At 41.2% G+C, this 25,756-nt stretch overlaps 2 protein-coding genes across 5 annotated transcripts in view; both read left to right on the top strand.

Annotated features, from left to right (window-relative positions):
• Positions 1–25,756, top strand: part of LOC306836051 (E3 ubiquitin-protein ligase MARCHF8-like) — an 82,444-nt gene that overhangs the window by 51,799 nt on the left and 4,889 nt on the right. For all 4 annotated transcript variants that reach the window (XM_079362951.1, XM_079362953.1, XM_079362952.1 and 1 more), the window contains 4 exons: positions 7,201–7,251; positions 14,549–14,628; positions 23,030–23,210; positions 24,039–24,174. In XM_079362951.1, coding sequence (XP_079219077.1) covers positions 7,201–7,251; positions 14,549–14,628; positions 23,030–23,210; positions 24,039–24,174 — 448 coding nt within the window. The remainder of the gene's footprint in view (positions 1–7,200; positions 7,252–14,548; positions 14,629–23,029; positions 23,211–24,038; positions 24,175–25,756) is intronic.
• LOC306836052 (uncharacterized protein) lies at positions 15,178–16,221 on the top strand. The gene has a single exon (XM_079362955.1). The coding sequence runs from the start codon at positions 15,283–15,285 to the stop codon at positions 16,063–16,065; it is 783 nt and encodes a 260-aa protein (XP_079219081.1). The 5' UTR covers positions 15,178–15,282; the 3' UTR covers positions 16,066–16,221.

The raw sequence follows: 25,756 nt of genomic DNA, 5'->3' as shown, positions 1-25,756 counted from the left end.
TGTCAGTCATTTGTCCACTGCCTTTAATGCAATGTGATCATGTGAAAAGGATGTTTAGATCCCTTTTTTATACTCAATTGAGAATAACATTTCTGCTTTAAATAAAGCATGCACAACACCAGACCGTTAACAATGCTGCAGCAGAGTTTAATTCAAGTAAAGTCACGACGATGTCTTTTTTTGCCATTTGATTTGCTATTTCAGAATGTGCACATGCAGGTTTTCTTTTTTTTTTTTTAACAAAGTCGGACGAAAAAGGAAGTCAAATGTTATAGAATCAAATGTAACACGAGGAACAGAGCCACACAACTGTAAACATATAATGTACTGTGTTCCTTTAAGGACTAAGTCTTCTTAATCATACCGAGGCCATGAACACAAAGGAAGACTTTTTTTTATCTTTGGAGGTGTAACAAAGCCGAGGAAATGAACTCTCTGCACTCGCACATTCCTGAAAGGAGCTCAAATTATTCACAACAAGTGAAATCCTGTGGGTGTAGCATGAAGTGTGCAGGGCCTTGACCAAAATGTTTAAAGCCCTCAGTGCCACAAAGCAGGAGGCAGATGATCGTCTGTGCTTGTCCTCTATTTAACTCATAACACTTAGAAAAGTTCAGAAACCAAGTGGATTTAAGGAACATACCGATCATTTTTTTGTATTTAGACGGCTTATCTATCGAGCAAGATAATGGTGTGGTTACTTTTTACTTCATCTTTTAAAGACCTGCCCACACACAAAAGTTTGTTTTGAACGTGTGGATAAGCTGCAGGAGGTTAAACGGGTGAAAGTAGACCCCTCCTGTGCTCAGCAGCATGCAGACGTCACTTGTGTTAGACATTTAAAGAGAAAGAACAACTGGAAAAAAAGGAATGTGTCATTTCCTTTCCACACACACAAACACACAAACCTCAGTCCATTGATTTCCCTGATTTAATTCTCTCTGACAGCCCCTCATTACCACTGTCCGATAGCTATCATTCTTTAGCTTCTCTGTCCCTTCCTTTATGTCTCTTCCTCACCTCCAATCTCATGATCGCTCACTCCTTGTTATGTTGTCAGCTGAAATCTTTGGCCCTTTTTACTGTACTATTTAGTAACTGAAGTAACTGTCATGTGAAGTGTGTTGAAGAGCTCAGTAGGGATGTCTTTGCATTAAGTGCACAGAGGTGCTTTTGTTAAATGTACATAGTTTGTGTTGGCTGGAGGATGATGGCCACTGCTTTTGTTAAAATGACCCTTTACTGACCAGAATAATTTTTTACTGTTTGAAACCGTCCTTGACCTGCTCATTTCTGTCTCATGGTCCGACCATTTACCAGTCCAAAAAGCTTTGTATATTTACAGTTGGAGATTTTATCATTCCTACAAAAAGGTGATTTTTTACTAAGGGATATGGTGTCGCTGCAGTCTCTGATTGGCTCAGAAGGCTTCTTGCATGCCGTGCAAAAATCTACTGACTGTATTTCCTCTTTTTTACCACATAAAGAATTACAAGTGAAAAGGCGTGTAGTGCTTAGTGTTGCCCTTTTGACCTAACTATTTCCCTGAATGTCACAATCACTCGTCTCGTTGCGGAGTAGCAGAGAACGAGAAGTCCTGTGAGAGACGTTTAAAGATACTCCAGGAATTAGAGATTAGTTAAAGAAGATGACGTCAGTTGAGAAAATAGACACCAGAAGATTTGTAATCGTAAAGGAACCTTCAAAGCATAAACGTATGATTGGTGTATCGTGCATTTTTTTAGATTTATCTTTGTTTGGTTCACCAAACTTGCCGCTGCATTGATGTTCTCTAAAACAAATCTCTCAACCTATTATTAGAAATGTAAAAGCTGAAGGGCTTCACGCTCTGTCAGCTCTCGTTCTCAGCCCTGACCTCCCATTTCATATCTCAGTTGGAAACAAAGCTGTTGTTGGTAGAAGCGAGTGCAGATAGAGTGTGAAACATATCAGCAGTTCATACCCTGTGTCTGTCATGACACAGTATGACGGTGCAGAGACCCGGAGGCAGGACTCACTTTTCTTTACACAATCTGTGACCGACAAGAGTAATGTACCCATCGGCTTGTTTGTAAAATTACAAGTGTATTTTAGTTTTATTTGTGAAACTCATGACTGCTTTTAAAGACACTATAAAGACAAACAAACTGAGCATGAGTATTGACGAGTTCTGTGAAGTTATTTTATTGACTTCCATCTCGTCAGGAGGATGTGAGTGACAGCACGCTTCAGAAAGCCTTTTATGGGGATTTTTTAGTAGCAAAAATTCTTGATGAGTGGTATATTTAACGGTTGAAGGAAAGCTGGATGAAATGTTCTGTAAAACAACTTTATTAACACTTGTACAGAAGGACAAGAGGTACAGCTTTGGCCGTAGGGGATGCAGAAATAAACCTCGACTAAATGTTTCTCACAGGAGCTTTAACACAGAATAATCTCTCCACAAACTTTCGTGATTTACATTTTTTTTTGTCTTTAACAAAGTCAGTTACAGTACTGTGACACAAACTTAACAATATATTGTTGGGCCGTCAGTCTAAAATCCAAATATCTTCTCAGCTTAGTGTGATACTCAGCAGAAAATTATATCTTGTTAAAACGCTTGAGGCAGCATATTTAGTGATTTTGTTTTATTTAGCAACTGAATCAATATGCAAATTGAATTTTCTTGAATAATTAAAACTGACTGATTCTTTCATCCCTTCCCTCCATGTACTCGTCTGAGCTGCAGTGATTCATTGATCACATTTCAATGATTTCTTTGACTGAAACGTTTGCTCTTCCTGGCCTCTTAATTGGGATTTAATTCTGATTTTTGCGGGTACATTTCGTATTAAGAGTCTTTGTTGAATAAGCAGGCAATTTGGACACATCACTTTGGGCTTTGTGAAATGGAATTTTTTCACAACTTTTAAAATATGAAATTATGGCACATTTATTTATAATGAAACATTATTGTAGTCTTCAGTCAAATCTGTTGCATCTTCATCAAAGAGAGGCACAGAGGGTAGACTTGACTCTAATATTTAAAAAGTGTGTTGAAGAAAGAAACTTTGTGGTGAAAGATTTCAAAGAATTTGACTTAAATTCACAGAGGTTTTATCTTTTGAGAATCCTTCATGAAAGCGAGCTGAGCCGTCCTCCCTGTGGGCCAAGAACAGAGACCTGAAAGACGCTGCGATCCCTCTGAATATGACCTCTCCTTCGCCGCCGCGCTCTCCTAAGCTTCGTCTGCTTACAAGCTTCAGCCTTCTGAGTCCAGTCTGAGAGTAGTGTTATCAAAGCCCGGGGCTGCGAACAGACCCACAGAGGAGGTGCAGAAAGACAGACACAGCAGACTGTGAAACCTGAAACCTTCTTTATCAGAATTATGCATGAGCTTAGAGAATAAGGCCCTTTATATTCTACCGTCATGGTGGCAGTGAAGGTGACTCCCGGACCTTGTTCTGTAGGTAACACAGTTAGGGCGGACAGTTTTGAAGGAAAGGGGTTTAAAAAGAGAGAGAGAGAAAGCAAAGTAATGGTCCTGATCTATTTCTTTATTCATCTTTTCTCATCTGCCTGCAGCATTCCTGCTCTAATTACTCTTTCCTATAAAGCCTGCAGGTCCATTTGTGGCCTTGTTATTTCCCAGAAATCTCTCAGTCCGGGCGTTTCTGCTTGTTACTCCATTTTTGGCCAAGAAAGAGGGATTAGGGGCAAGGCTCATCAATTTGCTCCTTTCCTCGGCCTTGCCCGTTATCCTCTTTTGTCATCTGCTGTAAAAGCTGAACTTATATGCTCTTTGATTTTGCTGCACAAATTGCACCCATTGAGTGCTACATTTACAATTTTGCAATAACTTATAGAAGACCTTAGTGACATAAAGATGGAGGAAACTGCTTCATGTTAATCCTGCAGTAGGAGGCTACGGTCTGGCCTTATGTCTGCTTATGTCGTCATTTTTTTTTTCTTTCCTCTTTTCTGTATTGAGGAAGTGCAGCTTACAGAAACTTTGCAGATTAAAACACATTTATACAGGCCAGTGACAAAATAGTGCACAATGTTTATACAGGATTTTTTCTTAACCTTTGTATTTCATTAAAGTTCCCCATAAAGCAAAGGTGTTAAATATAACGATGGAAAAACAATCCTCAGCTGCTTAGACGGCAAAATTAACCCACTGCAATCACTGTTTGATCACAAAATATCTGTCATATAAGACATCTTATTTATGACATTGTCTGCACAGACACATTTAAACCATGTCAGGGACAAAATGTGTAACATCATTTTAAAGGACGAGAAGACTTTGTTTGTCTGAATCCGAGTGCAGGTATTGAATTATCCAAACGTCGCTGGTAAAAAATGTTTTATCACAAAGCCAGATCTCAAATGTTGTCATCTTATCAGCATAGCTGGAAGGGTCTTTGTGTGTTTGGCTGACCACAATCTAGTGTGTATTTTTTGTGTGGAGATGTCCTCAGGCGTGAAGTGAGACAGGAGCAAAATAAGAATGCAGGGAGGCTGATGGAGACTTGGCTCACATCACCATGGCAACTAGTCAACTGCGTGGACACAAGTAAAGTTCTGAGTAATTATCAGTTGGAGTCATGTTTTTCTTTGAGTGTGTGTGTTTGTGTGTGTTTGTGTGTGTGGCTGTGTACTCATGGTTCGTGAGTTTCTGGTGTCTAGGTTAATGTACTTCTTGTTTGGACAAGGACAGCAGAGGTAACACTTAAGCTGTGACCGCTTCTGAACAACAAGAGGACAGATCTCAGGGTCGACATATCTACACTTACAAATGCTGTTTTCTTTTCTGTGTATCACAATAATAAGATAATAATAACCGCTGTTTATGCAATAGTGCACAGTTTGAAAATCCAAGCCTCTAGAAGGCAACACAATTAAAGAGGCAGGTCGTACAACAATAAGCAAGAGCAAAGATGAAGAATATGACAACGGGCCAGAGTTGTTGCCCTTTCAGTAAATTCTCTGCCCCCTTAAGATTTCAGCCTTGAATTTAAAACACATGGAAAAAGTCTGCCCCAGCAGACTATCAGTTCTGATTTAAAGCTGAGAGAAAGTTCATATGGAGAGCCTTGAATCTAAACAGTAAAATCAAAAACTATACCAGTGGGAAGACGAAATGTGGAGTGATGTCATCATGTTGAAATCAATCATCTGGTTGAAAGCGAGAGCAGCTGAGTTCTGTCCACTGTTCAGGACTCGGCTGTAGAGTTATCAAGGTGCGTTCACTCCCAAGTGAATAACATGACTGAAAAAAAACATGAAATATTCTATCGTAATCACCTTTTTGTGTCCGCCATTTAATTCTTATCCAATGTATCAACCAGTATTAAATAAATGTATCAAAACATTTCACATTGCCGATTCGGTAAAATCTCTTTTCATCAAAAAGAGCCAGACTCTAAATATTGTAACACAAGAGCACAGAGACCCAACACACTTTGCTACAAGAACGTGCACCTGGTGACTTTTGGTTACTGGCAGTGGAATCACTTCCTTTTATCAGGCAGAGACCTCAAAAAGAACCAGACTTATTTGTGAACAGCCATCTGCTGCGACTCTTGGTTTTTAGGATGGAACATGTAACAACAGCTACATTTTCCCTTCTTTCAGACCCGTTTAAAACACTCTCCCATCAGACATTAGAGGAGTTCCCATGTAAAGACTTGTTTGTGTCCAGCACAGGGCAGCCCTGGTGCGAACTCAGCATTATGTAACCATGATTGATTACTCATTAAAGAACCACATAAGGCTTTAATATGAACACTGAATGCAGTGCAACACCCCAGTGGATGTTTGTCTTGTTCCTTAATGCAAACTGGGAACACTGAGTGAGAATCGAGGATCATTAAGCCTCAAAACAAAACTTGACTGCAGAGCGCTGACAGTTTTGGTTTCTCTCTCTCTCTCTCTCTCTCTCTCTCTCTCTCTCTCTCTCTCTCTCTCTCTTTCTCTCTCTTTCTCTCTCGTGTGTGTTATGATACAAATATTGCTAAACCATTAGATTTGGAGTTGAGACTAATTTAAATGTAGTCAGCTTGTTGTCTTTTGTCTCAAGCCAGAAAAATGTGATTTAATGACTTAAAATGCTCACAGGCGCCTGAGCTGCTGAGAGAAGTGGTTTTGCTCCTCATTAGGAGAAGAACCATGAAACAGTCATCTCTATCCCCCTGTAACTAATAAGAAGACTTCTTCATTCATATTCCCAAATCTACACTATGGAAACCTTTGCATGACATGTCTTGGCTGGCGGCTTTGTCTTTTTTTTAGCTAGCAGCATGGCTCCAGGCAGTCTTCTCTCTGTCTGCACATTTACAACTTATATCCATGTTTCAATGTTTCCTTCCTCATATTTTGTTCTAGCTTGATTTGGAGTCCCTGACTCTTCATGGCACCTTTACGTGATCCCAAATGGCCAAATGCTTGCAAAACTAAGGACAACAAAAACACATTAAGATAAAGATGCACCCCCTCTTTGTTCAGTTCTTTTTAACTTAACCTGTGTTATGTTGATGCTGCTATCTGTTTGTTTTTCGCCATCTTTACATAATATACAGTGTACAATTCTTGCTCAATTTAAACATATTTATGTAGGAATACATCACATTTTACATGCACTTTATAAATAACTAGGAGCCGTTTAAATTTATTTAACATAGTATTTCGGACTTTCATGCATCAGGATGAACTTTAAATAGTTCTATATCTGCCTTGGTATATTGCGATCATGCTTGTAAACAACTTTTGTAGCTGATCTACAACACTTATACACATATAGATAGAAAATAATTGCTGCAACTGCATACCATATGACAAAGACAAAACATTTGCTAAACATTTGTAAGCTAATTATGAAATACCTTTTTTTTTTCATCAGCCTAGAGTAATGTCCGATCATAATGTTTCTGCTAATATGATATAAGCTTCACAGGTCATCAAACCGTTTTTTGTTTTTTTTACAGAACTACCAGGTTGTTGTTCTGCTTTTAGAGTCTTTATTGTGATACAGCATTAGTGTTGTTTTGTTACCGGTCCGTCTGTTTGTCTGTCCTGTGTATGTCTACTGCACAAATACAGTGGTCTACAGATCGTCATTATAGGCTGTATGCCAGTCCTTGTGCATGTTCAAGCATCTATCTCTGAATGTACTTTTTCACTCACTGGAGCTTTCTCTGTTCTTCTCTTTCACAGAATGAAAAGCCTCTGGGTCATTCTGCCAGCAGGTCCAGCAATATATCAAAGGTGAGCAATGCACACAAATGGAAAAATCTGAATGAATGATGTATGGGTTTTTCTCCGTCACAAAGAGAGAAAAGAGTGGGAGCGGCTGTGAGGTGAGCTGTGGAGGAATGCAGACGTTGACAGGAGAAATGTACGACGTGCAGTCGAGTGAGAACAGCTGATAGATAACCTGCCTCCATCACATCACATCGTCCCAATCCAAGCTGCCTCTCTGATCATCCTCCGGAGAGCGGACGTGTCTTTACACCTCAGCTCTTCAGCTCACTGTGGCTTTCTGTCAGATAGCTCGTAACTCTCAGTAACTCCTGTCTTTTTCTATTTCCCCTCGTCTTTCCCCATCACTCTCACATGCAAAAGCTACAACCTGTGATCGAATGTGACTCCAAGGTTTGAGTTCACGTTCTACTGAGCCTCTTATGGGATAAACTCTTTGCTGGTGCTAATAGATGTCAGGATCACTTGAGCGGCACGAGACCACTCTGGCAATAACACCTGATCCCTGAACCAGTCGGTCTTTAAACGTGAGCGGAGCAAGGCAGAAGTTTCACAGTAGCACCCAAGAAGTACCAATTAGTGTTTCCGAGGTTTTGTTTACTCTCTACAGTAAGGACAGTGACAGTCTGGAGCTTCTGTAGAAGGAGAGTTTGGTTTGATGGATCAATCAGGCACTGAAATAGCTTGAGGCTGGAACAGATAGATTTTCAACATGCTTTGTTTGGCTCAGATATTGATCATCCTGATGGGCTTGGGACATTCCAGTGATTTTAAAGTCTAGTTTTGAAAAGTAAGGCTGTCACTATTTTGGTCTGGTCTGAAAAGTCTGCAGCCACATCTGTCCTATCTGTCCAATATGTTCCCAGTTCACTGAGTAGTCGTAAGGTCAATAAATGATCATAAAATTGTGAACATTTAAATGTTCCCCAAAGCTATTTTTTGTGCTTAACTTAAAGATATAGAGATACACAGCACTTTCAAAGAGGAAGAGAAAATCCAAGAAGTATTTACAGGAAAGAATTTCCAATTTAGGGAATTTTGTGTAGACACAATTATGTAAAGATTTGCAAAATAGCTAGCCATTTAAAATAAAAAGCTATATTAAAAATTGCATGTCTAGATGTTTCTGGTTTCTTTGTACAAACACAAAATGGCCAAGAGCTAGCTTTCTCATCCATAAAGGGAGGCTTGGGTTTAATTAGTTGGCACTTTCTGGAGTTGATGCTCTGTCATTGAACGACCTACCTACACCGCCAATAAATGTGTGTGTAATGGAATGACAGGAATAAAGTATGAACAATTCTCTTATGTTTGACAGCTTTAATTAATAATCAGCCGCCTCTCTGCCAGCTGGTGTTTCCTACTCTTTCCTAAAGGGAAATACCACTGACTGACAGCTCCTAAATCTGTATTAACTGTTCTCTGGGTGGCAAAGTCCGCCGGGAGTCTTGATTGTTAAAGAGAGTGAGTAAGGTTGTGACTGAAGAAGTTGCTGTACTGTAGCTTAAGTAAGTCAATTGGGAAAGAATTTCTCTGGTAAATCCTGAACGTTATTGTAAAAGAAGAGTGGACTGTTATTTAAGTAATCCTCGTCATAGGCTGCAGACAAAGGGCTGAAGTTTGGTGATATTTCTTTGATGGAGGAATCCAACAGCCGATTTGTGGCTGCTACGTCAACTATGTTTGCAACTCAGCACCCGTTGCTGTCTACCGACTGTGACAGCAGCGTAGGTAGTTCTGTACTTAAATCTTGCACAGAAATTACTGATGTATAAAGGCGGTGGTTTAAGATGAACATTATCATTTTTTATGTAACACCCGATGTTGAATCTGAATATAATCTAGGGGAGAATCTTTGCCTTGCCTGGAAGAATGAGATGGAGGATTTTCATTTTCCAGCCACAAAATGTTCTTTTGTTTAAATGAAATGAAATCCAGGTCAAGCTTATTTAGGTTTAACATAAAAAGAAAAAACAAACAATTCAAATGGATGTACAACTGGTTAGAAGTACAGTTAATTGACACGTGTGCCTTGTCTGTCATGAGAGTGGAACAGATGATCTTGACTGACACGTGACGTGTTGTCATTCGTTTCCACATGAGCTACAGCCAGACTGAAAAACCGGGACACCAAACAAACCCTGAACTGCTTTTGCGTGGCACAGAGTCAGGTTGAATCACATCAGCTTGTGTCGGATCAAATCAAAAATGAATGTGCTCGTATCTGATTGTTGACCTACTTAAATGATTCCACTCTACATAAATAACCACAGCATCGGCCAGAGAGGAATGTTTCATAACATCTCCTGCTTGGCTCTACTGTCTGAACAGTCTGCATAATTGTGTCCTTGTATTCTCAAACAGCCCAGAAATCTGCTCATTCTGTCAAAGAGACTGTTGTTTGTTTTTCTTCTTTCCAATTGTTGTCTTTTTTTTCTGTCAGCAGAAGCTGACAGAAAAAACAGCGTTCACCTGTTTAAGAATGACTCCGGCTGACTGCAACACACTTCTGTAGTAGACGTACATAACAGTAGAGAGAGAGAGAGAGAGAGAGAGAGAGAGAGAGACTATAATAAAAGGAAAACAAGCAACAGCGATTAGCTGCGGGCTAAATTGTTTCATGATTTTGCCTCCATCAGTTTGCTTGCCACTGTGGAGGATTTAGGTGTAAGGTTTAAAGTATAAATCTAAACGTATATCCAAAGACAAAAACTCATTATCTCTTGTCTGCTCTCAGTTTATGTGTTCATTGATTCCTTCATGCAGAAGCCGCCTCTTATTGAGCTCGAGAGAAGCTGTGTGTAGAATTGTGAGAGAAAAGGTGAACCTGAGACTGAAGATTAAACCTCTTGGTTAAATAAAATATGGCTCAGTATATGGAATATTAAAGCAGCTTCGACAGCTTTAGCAGACCCAGGACTGCCCATTTTTTGGCAGGAGTTGATCTCCCACTCTGCGAGGTCAGGAGGCTTTGCTGTAGCCGTTTCTCTCTTTAGCACGGTGCCAGGGAGCTGTGCGATGCCTCCTACTCTGTTTGGAAAGGATTAAATTATTACAGTCGTCGTAACGACAAAGCAGCGACCCACCGCTCCGTGGACCGCAGCTGATAGTGAGCCAAACATCTGGTGCTGCCCTAAAATTCAAGCTGCTGACGTTTTGCAGCGTTTTAGGCTCAGTTGCTGCAGAGCACAACATCCAGACCTGTCCTCCAGATCCCATCAGGACCCGGTCTGCTGCTGTGCTCACTTTAGTAGACCTTAGATTATGAAAGTAGTAAGTGAGCCAAGCTTGTGTTCATTTTAAATTTATTGGACCACTCCGCGAGTTTGTTTTGTTTTATCTGTTGTGTGGATTGCTCAATTTAGCAGCATTTCTCATTTTCTGAGGTATTAGTCTTTGGAGAGACTAAACTTAAATTGGTTGTCACAAAATGCTTTTGGTGGCTTTCAGTTATTGTTTTAAAATGGTAAAATTCTAAAAAGTGCTTGTTGTATGCACAATCACTGCTATGCTGCTGCTGGATCAACAGGAGGTCAGATATTTGTAGCTACAAGTGTAACAGTTATTTTTTTTTAGTAATGTATTGGCATATTATATTGTATATTATATTATATATTGTACCTGGTGATGAAGAACTAGAGAACATACAGGTCAGTCAGAGAGAAACAAAGTATTGCTAAGTCTAATATTCATGCCTGATCCTATTCTGAAGAATATATGAATCCTCTGAGCACTGAGTGAAACTTTGTAAAGGGTTTGTTCCATTATATTAATAGGAAATGTTGTTTCTTAGCGCTCCAGATGAACAGCTTGCATGTTTAGTTTGACCAACCAAAGATGTTCAATTTGAGTTCATAGAAAACAGACAAGAGCCGCATATACTCCCTCTATTTAGCTACTGAGCTGGCTGTTATGACTTTAGTATAAGCCTGCTTTACTTTACGCTAGGCTAAGCTAAGCTATGCAAATGGTAATGAGGTAAATATAAAATGTCGACAGCTCAGGCTCTATCAGAGTTATGAGAAACACCAAATCAAAGACGCTACTGTAAAAGCAGCACCCATTGGTTTGTGAGCTCCCTTTTGAAACCTTTATTTCACTTGGTTTCATCACTTTGGACATCGCCATCTCGTGTTTGTCCCTTCTCTGCTTGAGAAGTTGCTGAGGTTGTAACCTGTCAATCACAGGACTCCAAGTTTTAAAGCAAACCCTGAAAACCTTGAGATTGTGCTGTAGCATCGTCAAGGTCAAGGACTATTTTTCGATGCTTATCTCCAGTTTTATTTCTTTGTGCGTCTTGTCAACATCTGGTCCATTCACTTATTCTGTTTGGCTTGTGTTCAGCATGTTCGAAGCGTCTCACTGGGACCCAGTGATTCATTGTCCCTGTTAGATTCTAAAGGTTATTCTTTGAAAGGCCCTGGTGGCTACAAAATCAGAGCTGCAGCTCTCTGCAGGTACAGATGGTGACTGTGAAAGGAAAGTGGAGGTCATCGTAAGATTTGTGAAATTAGATAAAACACTTTAAGAAGGGGGTAATTAATATATGTTTTAAGAGTGCGTGTGAGTGCTTGGTAGGAAAGGTTGAAGAAGTAGCTGTGCTAATCAATGGGAGGCTCTTTAACCATAAACAATAAACAGGTGTTCATACAGGAAGGATATGATGCAAGGTGAGATTGTATTTAATGACAGAATTGGATTGAATTACATATATGAATTACACATAATTACTAATATGCTTATTTTCAACCTCACACTTTTGAAAGTAATGCATATGAAATGTCAAGTTGTCCACCATAACAAAAGTCAGCAGTTGTTGAAGTATCATGTCATGCTGTTTTAGTTACCTTTTAAACTCGGCACTTATTCACTTATTATAAGCTCTCGTTTCATCAGAAGCCAGTTATGAGAAAGCAGCAATCTGAAGGGCCATAGGCAGTACGAGAGTTAATCATTGCTTTATCCAGGATGTTATCATCTCTCTGTGGATGGATTCTGCTGTGTCAGTTATCTGTTAGCTAACTCACAGGAGATGACATGAATGATTAACTCAGGCACAACCTGCTACAGCACTTTGATTTGTGTGAAAGGGAACATGTACAGTTGCACACGTGCTGTGTTGCACCAGAGTAAGCTTAAAGATACTCTTCACCCTCCATCAACTAGCATGTGACACCTGCACTCAACCAGACACGCTTATCCCCCAAAAATGTGCAAGTCAAGATGAAATCAGTACTGGAGTATCAGAGAAGAAAAACGTACACAAATCCACAAAAAGGCTAAAGTTTAAAGCTTCTGTGCACTCATATTCATGACTCAAGGAGAGCTGCTCGCTCGAAGGCATGGTAACAAAAGAACAATAGTAATCAGATATACTTTATTAATCCCAGAGGGACAATTTAATCTTGTTATTGAAAAGTGTTACTCACAGATACAGTAGGCCTGAAGCGCACACACACACACACACACACACACACACACACACACACACACACACGTGCACAAACATGCATTAATGGTGAGATGTTAAAGTTAGGGGCTGCACTCAGATGAGCCCCCCTAGAAGTTGGGTCGAAGGTGCCTGGCTCAAGGGCACCTCGGAAGTGGGCCTGGCACCTCACTAGCAACTCTTCTCATTTTGTCTTTCCTTCCCCGTCTGTTTGTTTTTCATCCACAGTCCGGACCGCTGCAGGAGCCCAGATAGTCTACAAATAAAACAAGAAAATGGAATTAAATATTCAAGATAAATTAAAAGCTTTAGAAGCTAGGCTGCAACCTTGGAGGAAGAATTAAGAACAGAAAAAGAAAGCATGTGTGTGACTGTGTGTACAATACTGGTTTAAGTGTAGACAGAAAAACGGGTAAAGGGCAGAGCTGGACATCGAATTTTTCTATTGATTGGTGTCAGGCTCTGAGCCATAAATTCCCCCTTAGTTAGAAGAGTAATCAATAGGTAATTAGTCTTTTATTGAAATTACCAGACCCCCCCTCGTCTTTACATTAGAAACCCAAACACCATCTGGTCCCATTGTTTACAGTCTGTCTATAACTAGTCTCCATTCTGGCACTCCTGGAGAGCTCTGGGACATTTGATACAGTGTTAAAGAAATAGTCATTCATTTTAGGAAATGTGTTTTAGGCTTTCCTGTTGATAGATGAGGAGATTGATAACTCTTGTGTCCTAAACCAGGATTTGGTTAGCTTAGCATAAAGCCCAGCAGCTGTACTGAAAAAGCTTGCCTGCAGCTTTGTTTGACAAAGATATATTTTAGATTAATCAACAGAAAAAAACTATTTAATCATCAAAATAACGACCTTAAAATGCAGCGTATAAGTCATACTGGACAAAGGCTCTCCTCGACGGACAAAAGCTCCTGAACAATTTCTATAGTTTAGCAAAGTCCACAACACGCAGCTTCAGTGCAGCTGTGAAGCTCTTTTAGTTCCATCTGTTTTTGCCATGTGGATTTTGCAACCCTGCTAGCTACCGTTATGAAAGTTGAGCTCTCAGCCTACGGTCATGTTGATAGTTGTGAAGCAACGACACACTGCCCACGACCAATTTCCTGCACACTTTACTGGTCACATGCTTTAAATGAGGAGTCTTTTCAGTTAAAGCAGCACTTCACAGGGTTTGTCTCCATAACAATAAGTAATTAATTCTTTTATTCTATTATAAAAGAATTCTGTTATCAGTTGACTTGGGGGTTTTTTTTGGTATCTTTGTCTTAATCCTTAAAGTTCTCTTTGTAATTAACTGATAACTATTACACAATTTGAAGTAAACTTCTTTGTAGAATAAACTGTTGAAAGCCAACTAAGATGTTGTTATGTTCATTACCTCAGCCTTGTACCTGTAGGCACATCTGTTTGAAAAGTCTCTGTGGAGGTTGAACACGTCCTAAGCTTCACATCCTCCAGCTGTGTCTGTCTGCTCGCCTCATCCTTCAACACTCTCTCCCTCTGTCTTGCAGTCTGTCTCCTCGGTGGCAGCCTGGTGTTTTGCACGCTCTCTGACGCACTGAAACAGATTTTGCCTGGCGCTACTTTAATCAGATAGATTAAGTGCCAGTATTGTGTTTTTCCTTCCTATCCTCCTGCCTATCAGTCCGGGCGAAGCTTTCTCTCTCTTTGTGTGCGGACCAGATTGAGGCCCTGATAGCTTGATATTTCTCTCCTCACAGGACCCTTCTGCTGTCGCAACACAGGAGACCTGATTTCATCTTGTTTGTTTAATAATAATAAAAAAACACCCCACTTATTTCTGTTATTTACATTGTCCTCGATGTGTTTGGTTCCTCAGGCGGGGAGCCCGACTTCAGTCAACGCTCCATGCAGTTTCTCGAGGACGTCAGTTTCACCCTCCAGCCAGGACATCTGCAGGTACAAAGCAATTCTACAGCACTTGACTGCTACTGCCAGTGATGTGATTTATGTCCACTGTGATGTGAACACTTGAGGCCCATAAATTGAATCTATTATCAAGTCCATTACTGAGGAAGAGCGGTATCAGTGGGCGATGTTGGTTTAGCTTTTACCCTTAGAAATAGGCTGCCATCATGGGAAATAGCCATGGTTCTGCATTAGCTGTAAAATATATTTTATAGTAACTTGGGTCGTCTAGTTGTGATATTTTTATTCAAGCTTAAAGCCACCAACACATTTTGTTGAGTATCTTTTATTTCCAATGCATGATGTCTTCCATTTCTCTTTTTTGTCCTTTCCTGCTTCTTCTCCTTCTGTCTTTTTCCACTGTCGTCTTTTTTATCACTCATAAACACACACACACACACACGTGAACACTTAAACAACAGCAGTCAGGATCAGGAGTGTCAGAAGCAGACCGCAGTGGTTCTGTTGAGCCCTTACTGTAAAACCTATCAAGGGTCAGGAGGAGTCTCAGTCACAACTCTCTGCACGGACGCGGTGCCTGCGTCCAAACATGCCAAACAACGAGACTGGCTCACCCTGCTCCGCCCCTCCTCTGTGAACATCCGCACCAATGGCTCGCTCAGGTTCTCGGTGTCTCTGAACGACATGGGACAGCGTGTGGATAGTCTTTGTCGGGGTCTGCACTTTATAGACCGGACATGCTCGGAGGGAGAGCTAGAGCTGAAGCCTGAACCTGCTCCGTCGACTGGTTCGGATCGCAGGGCGCACACGCTCAACGGCAAGCTGGCTTCTTCACCCGCACACCAGAACCCAAGCACATCCTTCTCTACACACACCCACCCCCATCTTGTCCCCTCCTTCACCAACAACTACAAATATATGCTGGGCGTCCCTCCTGCAAATTTTTTCCCTTCTGATTCTACTGCCATTGCCCCTCCTCCTCCTCCTCCTCCTCCTCCTCCTCCTTTTTCAAACAACCACCTCCATCCCAAACACTCTCCGAGCTCCAACTTTCTCCGCCGCCTCCTCCCTTTCTCCCGCTCCTCCACCTCGGCCAGCCTGCAGTGCTCTGAAATGAGCAGCTACGCCTCTCACCTCCACATCACCAAGTCCTCCAGCGCCCTGCTGGAAGGCAGCGAGGCCGGGTTTCCTCACGAGGAGCTACTGGGAGATGACGACGTGTTTGAGGAGTCTAGTCCTGCTACAAAGGGAACCGGCAAGCGCCCCACCCCGCTAACCATCACAACAGCCCATAAAGGTTCACATCTAGCCCCCATGTGCTTTATGGATGAGGACTGCGACTTGGACCGTTGCCCGTCCCCTTTTTCCGAGAAAAATGAGCCAATGTCACCTTTTTCACTGTCTGGGGACTGCTGCAGGTGGGTGACTGTCTGGATGTCCACATGCACCCTCTCTGTGACTTGGTAGAACCCAGAACACCCCTGTGCAGTGAGCCCAAGAGCCCTGTGGAATAGTGGAGAGCTCCTCACCCTGTAGAGTTACTACTCAGCAAATATTCAACACTGCAGCCGTATTTGTCCTTAGAACCCAGACTCGGAGGACACCAAGGCCCGTGTACACCTGCTGTTAATGATTGATCGTAGCACAGGTTTAAACAAGCCTGGGAGGCATTGAGATTTAACAGGGACATTGAATGACACTTGTCATTATGGTCTGATACTTCTTCACTGTTTTTTGTAAGAGTGTATTCCATGTCTCACTTGATGCCATTCATGTGGAAAAAGGGAGGCTGTGTACCAAAACATCGGACAGAAATAGATTCAGTAGATTCATCATGGACGATCATGTACAGCGACGAGGGCAGCAGGCCAGACTGAAGCGAGATGAGACCAACGAGCAGTTCTTCTTATGGGGTTAACACCTTTATAATGCAGTGGAGTGAGGACATACAGTATACGTTTTATAAAAGAGCTCACGTTGTAACGCTAACATCTGTCTGCTAATCTAGTGAATATGTCAACAGAGACTCGAAGGTTTTAGGATCAGAGATTTTTTTATGGTCAGGCATTTCTAACATGCCGACGCCTCTGTCAGGGGACTCGCTCTCACTATATCTGCAGCGAGTCTGCGTCAAACTTTTCGTAAAAATAAGTTACTTGTAGGATAATGCAGGGGATAGAGGAGACCTGTTTGCATATAAAAGGGGGGAGGTGAGAACCTCTAATGAGTGGTCGCTAGTGAAACACATCGCGATGCATTGATGCCAGTGTGTAGCTGCACATGAGATCAGAACAGCTAGGAAGCATGCTAATCCCTGTGTAAGCAGGCTAATACATACTTTAGTCCATACGAAATGCAACACACTAAAGACCTCCTCCTCCTCGGCTTTCCTTGTATAACCCACTGTGTGTGTGTGTGTGTGTGTGTGTGTGTGTGTGTGTGTGTGTGTGTGTGTGTGTGTGTGTGTGTGTGTGTGTGTGTGTGTGTGTGTGTGTGTGTGTAGAGCAGAAATGTGTCTTCATTTCATTTCATACAATTTCATTTCACTTCACTGTTATCTCAGCGGTGAGCCATGTTTTTAATCACGCTGTCAGGCTGTGTTTTGAAGATATTTTTTCATTGTTACGAGATCAATGTGGCATTAAAGTGTCTTACATTGGCTCTGCAAATGTATGATTGATTTTGCCCTTAAGCTTTGCGGTAGAGGCGGGGGGAAAAAGGACCCAATGGCAGCAGTGTTTAAGGCAGAGAGACAGAGGTTAGGGCAGAAAATTTAATAGAACTGAGGAATGGAGTTTGTTTCTGTCAGAGAAATAGTGTAACAGAAGCAGACAGGGGATGATACAAAGTGTTGAACCTGATGGAGTCTGTCTGATTCGGTCAAAAATGCCATTATAAGTGCCAGTCAGAGTGTGATCTGCAGAGCCAGGAGTCTGGTTATGTTAGGAAGGAGAGATAGTGAGAAATAATTGATTCAAGAGCAGGTCATGGCTACTTGCTCCCTGCAGATGAGGCCTGCTAGTATTAGATCTAATGTTGTCCTAACTATCTCTCCCAGAAAAAGAGTTTAGGGCCCTACATTGATTATGTTGAGCTCTTCTGGGCGACAATCTGTCAAAATGGGAACTGGTAACAGGTCACTGGCTATAAATGAGTTATAGGTCTTACACATAAACAAAATGTTTTGTTTTTTTTCTTGCTGTGGTTTGTGTATGTACTCCAGATTCTCGATTATTTTCCGTATACGTCATTCATGGGCTGATGGAGAAACTTGAGCTTAGAATTGGAAAGGTGAAGGCCAGAGATCAGGAAGGGGATTATTGGCTTCAAATAGTCTGTGCAGTCTATGAGTTCACACACACTTACACAAACAAACATCCTGCCAGCTTCCTGTCAGGCGGCTCGGAGCGTGAGTTCAGAGGCTCACCTCACCTGCTAGACAGAGCTGTTTGTTTGAGTGTGTGTGTGCAGGCGGTTGTTTTTCACAGTTGAATAGCATGCAAATGATTGGCCAGATCTCTTATTGATACACTTTCTTTCAGAAAGTGCTGATTAAGTCGACCCATTTCTTCTCGGGAATTCAGGAATTCTACCTTTCAGAGAAACTTAATGGGAAAAAATAGTTTAAAATTCAACATTTCTTCCTTCAATCAAACCTGCATTTCTATGATTCACATGTTAATGTGTAAAGTGGTTGTCTTCCTACCTTCCTTTTTGGGTTTGTATTGCTCTGCAGCTTGATAGAACAGCATAAAAAACAAGTTTCATTTTAAAGTCTCTTTTAACTTCTTATCTGAAAGTTTACCTTTGCAAGACACTGAAGGTGCAAATCAATAATAACATTTAATGTTTCTCCTCTAAATACATTTTAACAGCTCAATTCTTCAGCAGCTTTCATTGCTAGTGTACATACATTAAATAGTTTACATTTGTCTTCATGCCTGCCTTTTGGATTTGCATTGTCGCCAAGTATCAATCGACGCTTCTGATCTGATCTTTGCAGATGTTTCCATTAATAAAGAAGCTTAGAGTAAAGTTTACATTCAACATGTTTCCTGCGTAGCTTCCTTCCTTCTTGTTGACTCGTAGCTGTGATGCTACGGTTCTTAAAGCACAACAAACCTTCCCCCCCCCCCCCCCCCCATTTACATAAAAGTTTCTCTTTCTGAAACATTTTTAAAGCAGAATATCTTGAAAACCTTTTGCTTTCCTGACTTTTTGGTTGTTTATTTTTACAGAGTTTAACCTCATACAGAACAACAGAGCAATCAAATATATCTTCATCAGCATTGAGCAACAATTTATACAGGAACATAAATGCTTTCTGTTGAAAGTTGAACCAAAGCCAAAAAAAAATGGATTTCCTTCACGTCTAATGATGATTCACTTTGAGTGCTGTTGTCACATTAATACTAATTTTCATAAACATGTTGACTCAAAATGATATCTGAGACTAAATACTTTTATAAAGTTGCCTTTGCAGTTCTTACATTTGTGCTCATCAGCCTGTTGTCTTCTAACCCGCCTTCTGCTAATACATTACTCCTCGTTTTGCTGCATTTAAACATTTGTATTTTAAAAATTGCTTCCATTTGAAAGATTTTACCACCGTCAGTGTTAATTATTATAGTTAAAATGATGTTCCATGTTTGCTTGTCTCTTTTCTTTTTCACTCTGCACATTTGCATTCCCACCCTCTGTTGTCCTCGAGCATGTACAGAGCAGCAGTTGCATTTAAAACAGGGAACACTGCACCCTAGTGCCTCGAACATAAAAGAACCCTCTGCAGGGTACCTTAGAGCTGTCACATCTGACAATATGAAGCAGCCACAGTCTGTGTAATTCTTTAACCATCCTCTGAAAGACACATTCCTTCTTGGCATATTTAATATTCTCTTTTAAGGCCATGATGTCAACATGGTAAGACTTGTATATGAGAGGGAAGGAGGAAAAGGGAGATGGCCTCCAGTGGTAGTGCTACTATTGGAAAAGTGTTTTTCTCTGATCAGCGTGAGCTTAAACGGTTCAGACTGAGAGCAGGAGGGAACAACATGTTTATATGTCGCTTTTTGTCCCTGAAAATCTGTTTACTGTTTAGCAATAAAGCAAAAAATCAGATTGGTGTTGAAAGATTCATTGGAAAAGAAATACGTAAACATTCCAGGGTGAGGTTGGATAAAGGAATAGCTGGAGGGAGGGGAGATGGGGGGGATGTTAAGGTGTCACATTGAGCAAGTGAAGAGTGCAGCGATCGTCTGAATGCCACAGGAGAGAAGTGACGAGGAAACAGACAAGACCGAACAGGAAGAAAAAGTGAATTCCCCCCGACTCTCACATTCTGATGTTGACACACTCCAAAAGTGCCTCTGCCATCTTAAAATGACTGTTGAAGAAGGTGTGTTCAGGCTGCTCATGCGACGCAAATTAAATTTGAACCTCCCTCCCATGCCTTGAGGTGCTTGGAAGGTGCAGCAGCTGACACACACACTTCACATCGAGCTGTGCAATTGCAGGAATGTTTCTGTGTAAAACGAAAAGAAATTAGTTTATTTTAATGGCAAAGCACAAATTCTTTCTTAGATTCTGTTTCCCAAAAGTATCTCTGGGAGACTTCTGTAGCTGTTAGCAACAAATAAAGTCTCCATAAATCATATTGTTTATTCCAAGAGCCCTTCAGTCTCATGCGCTCATGTTGTTACTGATCGCTTTATTCCCCCTGTGGCTCCATGTGGAGGTGTAGGGATTTTTCTGTGGTTATCCCCTCCTACGTAAAAGCGAAAAAAATCCACAGCAACACGAGGATGATTTACCGAATCGGTACATTACGTTTGATTCAAGTAAGAGAGTCCTTGTCACTGGGCTGTGTTCGTGAGTTCTTTAGAGTGTGTGTGGGATGTAGAATTTGCAGTTCATCTTATGATCCAAACAAAGCATCCCAGCCAAAACCGATAGAAAACCACTCTTCCTGATGTTAATTGTGCCTCTTCTATCCCTTAATCCCCCTCCCTCCACCTCCTCCTGTATTTGAGAAACCCATAGAAATGACCTGTTTCTATCCTCCTGTGTTCATCTTTGTTGTCTAATCTTGTGACACTCTGGTCAGATCAGTAAAGTCTACAAATAGTCGTCTCCTTTCTGACACGTGTGGGTGTGCGTGTGTGTCTTAATGGGTTCTTATCCTCCCATGAACCACGGTAAACCCCAGCTGAACACACTCCTCTCATCTCCAACACCTTCCTTTATTTATTTCTTCTTCCCCAGAGAGAAGCACCACTGCTCTCTGCATCTCACTCAGGGGAAAACACAGTAGAAGCCTTTTCTGGTTTCAGCAGCTTCTCGAAAAAAAAATGGCTAGAACAAGAGGATCAGTCTAACACTTTTCCTTGTACCCATTAACTATGAAGTCTCAGCAGGGCCATCATGTGCACTTTATTCTCAACAACAACAGGTTTTGCTCCCTTTACAATATCTCTGTTGGTCCATCCTGACCTTTTAATCAAAGGTGTGCAGAGGAGGAACGACAGCAGGCGATTTTTCTTTCTCGTTGCTTATTTGCTGAGGGCCCTGTGGAGTAAACAGCCCAAGGAAAGACATCTTTTCTTAGATTTTAATGGCTTTAGCTCCTGATTCCTGCCGGTGGGGTGTGTGAGTGGGATATTGACTGTATCTGAAGGTAATAAGTAGCTTCAGGAGTCTCCTATATATCACCTAAAATCTACAAACTGTCGCTGACCTTCGAGTGAAAGTGTGGACAAAAGTGGAGATTTCTAAATCTCTGCTTCAGAGGCACAAACACAATATATGAATCTCCCAGTGTTCGTTTACATGTCGAGCCTCTCGTGCTTTTGCAACACTGGAACACGTATATTGTGCCGTTTCAGTGTAAAAATTCAAAGGTAGCATAAAGGCAGAGCGTCAATGCTGCACAGCTACCGACTCTCAATACAAGAAGAGCGACAGACTCAAGGCCAAAGGCCGAGGATTAAAAATGATCTCATATTGCTCCAACTTTTATAGTTAAAACTTTATGGATTTTCTCTCTACTGTGAAGTGAAAAGAAGCAAGTTAACATTGCAATAAGTAAGGTAACAAAATAACACAAACTTTATTGCGCTGATATTTTTTGTGCTATATTGTGCTGAACATTTCAAATATCGCTTGCTATTGCAACTAATGCTTCTTTGTATGTTACCGTAAATAACACAAACCGTGAAATAGGGTTTCTGTTCTGCTGCTGCTTTAGTGGCCGGTTTGATTCAGAGCTACCGATGGCTCTGCCATAACGCATTCAGAAGAGTTGCAATGCATTGTGGGGCAATTGAGTACGCCTAGTGAGCTCTGCGTTCTCATTATGACATTCATAGTATGAGAAGTGTGAACGTATGCAGCCTGACTGTCAATGATAATGAATTGTATTCACAACACCTGAAGCAGTGTGATGCAGATACTTAAATGTTGCTCTCATGGCATGCATGCCTTTGTCCAATAGAAATACTTGGCTCGAGTTAACTATTGTTTATCACTGATTGGAGACAATCGGGCAAACACACTCCTCCTCAGAGAAAGTGACTAGCAGCTCCTGACCTCCAACCTGTCAGTCAAAGACAGATCCTGAAGAGGAAGAAAGTCGACTTGAGCACCAATATTAAAAATCCTATAGGGTTTTTTTAAACCTGTCCAGCAGTAACTTAGAGGCAGCAGACACCTAATCGAATGTTTCCTGTAAAAGTATCCGTGCACAGAATACTTTTCAGAAGAGTTTCTAAGCATTTAAAGAGGTTGAGTACAATTTCACCTGTGTGCCAAAGTTCAGGCTTTGCAACAACTAGAAGATTGTCGAAGCCTTTAAATCTCAGCTCAGGTTAATTTTACATCTGCATTGCTTGACTGACATTGTACTCCTGCTTGTGCTAGTCGGTGTACATACTTAAATCTGTTTTCCGACACTGGGACGAAAAGTGCTGCAGCTTCAACTGCAGGGTATCTAAGATTAGATTAACTGTGTTCAATTTAGTGCTGCGACAGTATACTGACAGATGATTATTTTCCAAAAAAGTCATTTTGGTTTTCAAATGAAGTGCTTTGAATCAAATTATTTTGTCTTGATTGAGTTTGTACATGTGGGACATGTGTTATCTTTTGCATTCAGGGTCTTGATATTCTGCATTTTTGTTGTGAAATTGTATTCCCACCAGCCATGCATTCTTATATCTGAAGCAAGTGTGGGAAATGAGTATTTTGTTAACAGCTTGTGTTATCAAACGAAAGAACAACAAGTTTGCTGACATCTATCCTCAAAAAGTCAAGTTTGAATGACTTTGGGGAAATAACCGCCATGCTGGCCTACCAGCTTTTTCCTTTGTGACCTCCTCCTCTTTTATAGCTGTCACTCACCTAGCAAAGTGTTGACTGTATTTTTTGGCTCCCGCAGGATTTGTCACTGTGAAGGGGATGACGAGAGTCCTCTGATCACACCATGCCACTGCACGGGGAGCCTGCGCTTTGTCCACCAGTCCTGTCTGCAACAGTGGATCAAAAGCTCTGACACGCGCTGCTGTGAGCTCTGTAAATATGAGTTCATCATGGAGACTAAGCTCAAGCCACTGCGCAAGGTAAGACGTCATTTGTATGTAGAGTCAATTAATGCTCATGTCCATTAATTCAATCTCAGCTGATAAACTCAGCCTGTGGTTGCAGTTCTGTAAGCTCACATCACTCCTTTGTTATGTCGCTAAAATGCCAAAAGCTGTCTGGAAGGTAGCGCAGCCATGACACTGAGCTCTGATGCTGTTTTTATAACGTACATGCATCTAGATGAAGGGGATGGGGGTAGTGATTCATTTTAAATGGTTTGTAGGAAACACGCTTTCATTAAAGTGTCTTATCAATCGCTGTGGCCTGGAGATAGGAGGACACTCTAATTAAAATGTGTCCGCCCTTCGTTAGCTGCACGTAAGGCCTTAAACAAATACTCTGCTGTTAATAGCCTCTGAATCCCACCGGTGTACACTGGAAGTCTTAAACATGCAGAAACATTCAAGATGAGATGTTGATCCTGGTATGATGGGTTTTTGTTTTATCAAAGGATGCCTTGAATCGTCTCACTTATCGCCTACTTCTTGTCATAGTGACCCTGTGCCCTTTCACTGCTGAATATTGCATTCACGAAGCCACACAGATGCTGTGTTTTGCTTAGATGGCCGGGCTCATTTTTTTTTTTGATTATGCATTGTGAATAATGAGAGACAAGGTAACATGTCCTTTGTGTGCTGGATGCTGCTTTGCGCCAATTCTCTCCTCTAGCTTACTCACCCTACCAAGAACCATATGCATTATTGGATTCTGATCAGTGTAAATCGTCTACATCAGATGTTAAACCAACACTGGGCTTTTCAGGGATTAATCTTTTCTTTTTCTTTTTTTTTTCCTTTCTGCCACAGTGGGAGAAGCTACAGATGACAGCGAGCGAGAGAAGGAAGATCATGTGTTCGGTCACCTTCCATGTCATCGCAATCACCTGCGTGGTGTGGTCGCTCTACGTTCTCATCGACAGAACGGCAGACGAAATCAAACGAGGTCAGCACAGGCTCAGACACACACATTTGGCGTAACGCAAAGTCATTCTGTTCTAGATTTAGTGTTTTGTAAGATGTGACTCATTTATCCCCAATCTGCCAAGTCATTCATGCACAGTCTAATTACTAATCTGCACAGCTGAAGTGTAATTCAATGTTGTGTGTGAGTAGTGTGAAATGTTCTCTAATACTGAAATATATGTGGGTGTAATTCACTCACAGGAGTTCAGTGGACACCGAACAAATAAGAGAGTGCCGTGATCATTTTTGGAGTTTCAATTTAGTCCCTTTTGATTTCAGAGCTGTAGTCCGTGAAAGAGGAAATTGAGAGATAAAAGAAACGGAGGAAAGAGATTTAAAAAGTAGATGTAACATCTGTGGCTCTTAGATGTAGTTAGAGATGTCGACTTTTAGGGTGAGGTGATTCTGCTTCATTCTTCTTCAAGAGGCTTAGAGCTCATTTTCTGTGCGTGCTGTGAATCAAAATGACTGTGTTTAAAGTCTGCTTGATCATCGTCTTGTAATTGACTTTAGGTCCTTCAAAAGACGAGAGCGTGTAAGTTTGTGTGAATAATCATAACAATGTGTGATTGTGTGTGGCGGCACATAATGCGGATGAAACTTAAAAGATCTGAAAGCAATGAGGCCGTAGTTTGTGCCAGTTTGGTGCATCGGCTATAACTGGACATCATCTTTAAAGGTTCACACAGTGAACATTTTTTTTCCTTTTCTGTGGGACTAAAAAGGATGTATTATTTTCTATTTAGTTCATTCTCTATTTGTGTCCTGTAGCCACAGTTAGCTGACAGATACAGGAAACAGCTATCCTGGCTGAGCCCAAAAGGAACCAAACTTGAACTAACAGCGCCTCTAATGAACACTAACAAATATATCTTGATGGCTTTATTGGGACAAAAGTGTAAAACTCCTGCGGGTTTATGTGGTGCTTTTTTAAGAACATGGCTGACTCTTTGGGTTTATCGCTGTGAATGGAGCGGCGTCAGATTTATGTTTTGGAGAAAATCACACGAGCTGTCTCTCTCTGTTTTCAGTCTTTGAGCGAGGCTAAATTAAGAGGCCGCTCGCTGTAACGTCATCTTTAGTTTTCTATACCAAACTATACAGTGACAAAAATAAACAATGGGACACTGGTGACCCCACAGCTTTACTGTTCTCTTTCATGATTTGTTCTATAGCCTTTTTCTAAACTTTAACCTATGAATGCAACATTATTGTAGCTGGTGGTCAGAAGAGCAACATAATCCTTTAATATTCTGAATAATAGAAGCTCTGACGACACATTTGAAACCTTTTTTGCAGCCCTTTGTGTCACGGCTGGTTTTTACATCCATCTTAACCCAAGCAGCTCTGAGTTACAGACAGATTGCTCCGCTCTCGCCGTGTGCTCTCACTGTCCGGGTTAAAAATGGAGATGGCTGCTTTGATGATGAGCTGATGTATCATTGGCTGGCTGTTCATGTGCGGACACTCATTTCTTCTTGGCATGTTTCGTGCCTTAGAGATGGTGTACAGATGGAAGAGCAAGCTGTGCCTGTTTAGCCCAACCTGATGATTCACACTTG

This window comes from Symphodus melops (assembly GCF_947650265.1).
Source record: "Symphodus melops genome assembly, chromosome: 15".
NCBI classification, from domain to species: domain Eukaryota; kingdom Metazoa; phylum Chordata; class Actinopteri; order Labriformes; family Labridae; genus Symphodus; species Symphodus melops.
This window is presented reverse-complemented; position numbering and strand designations above follow the sequence as displayed.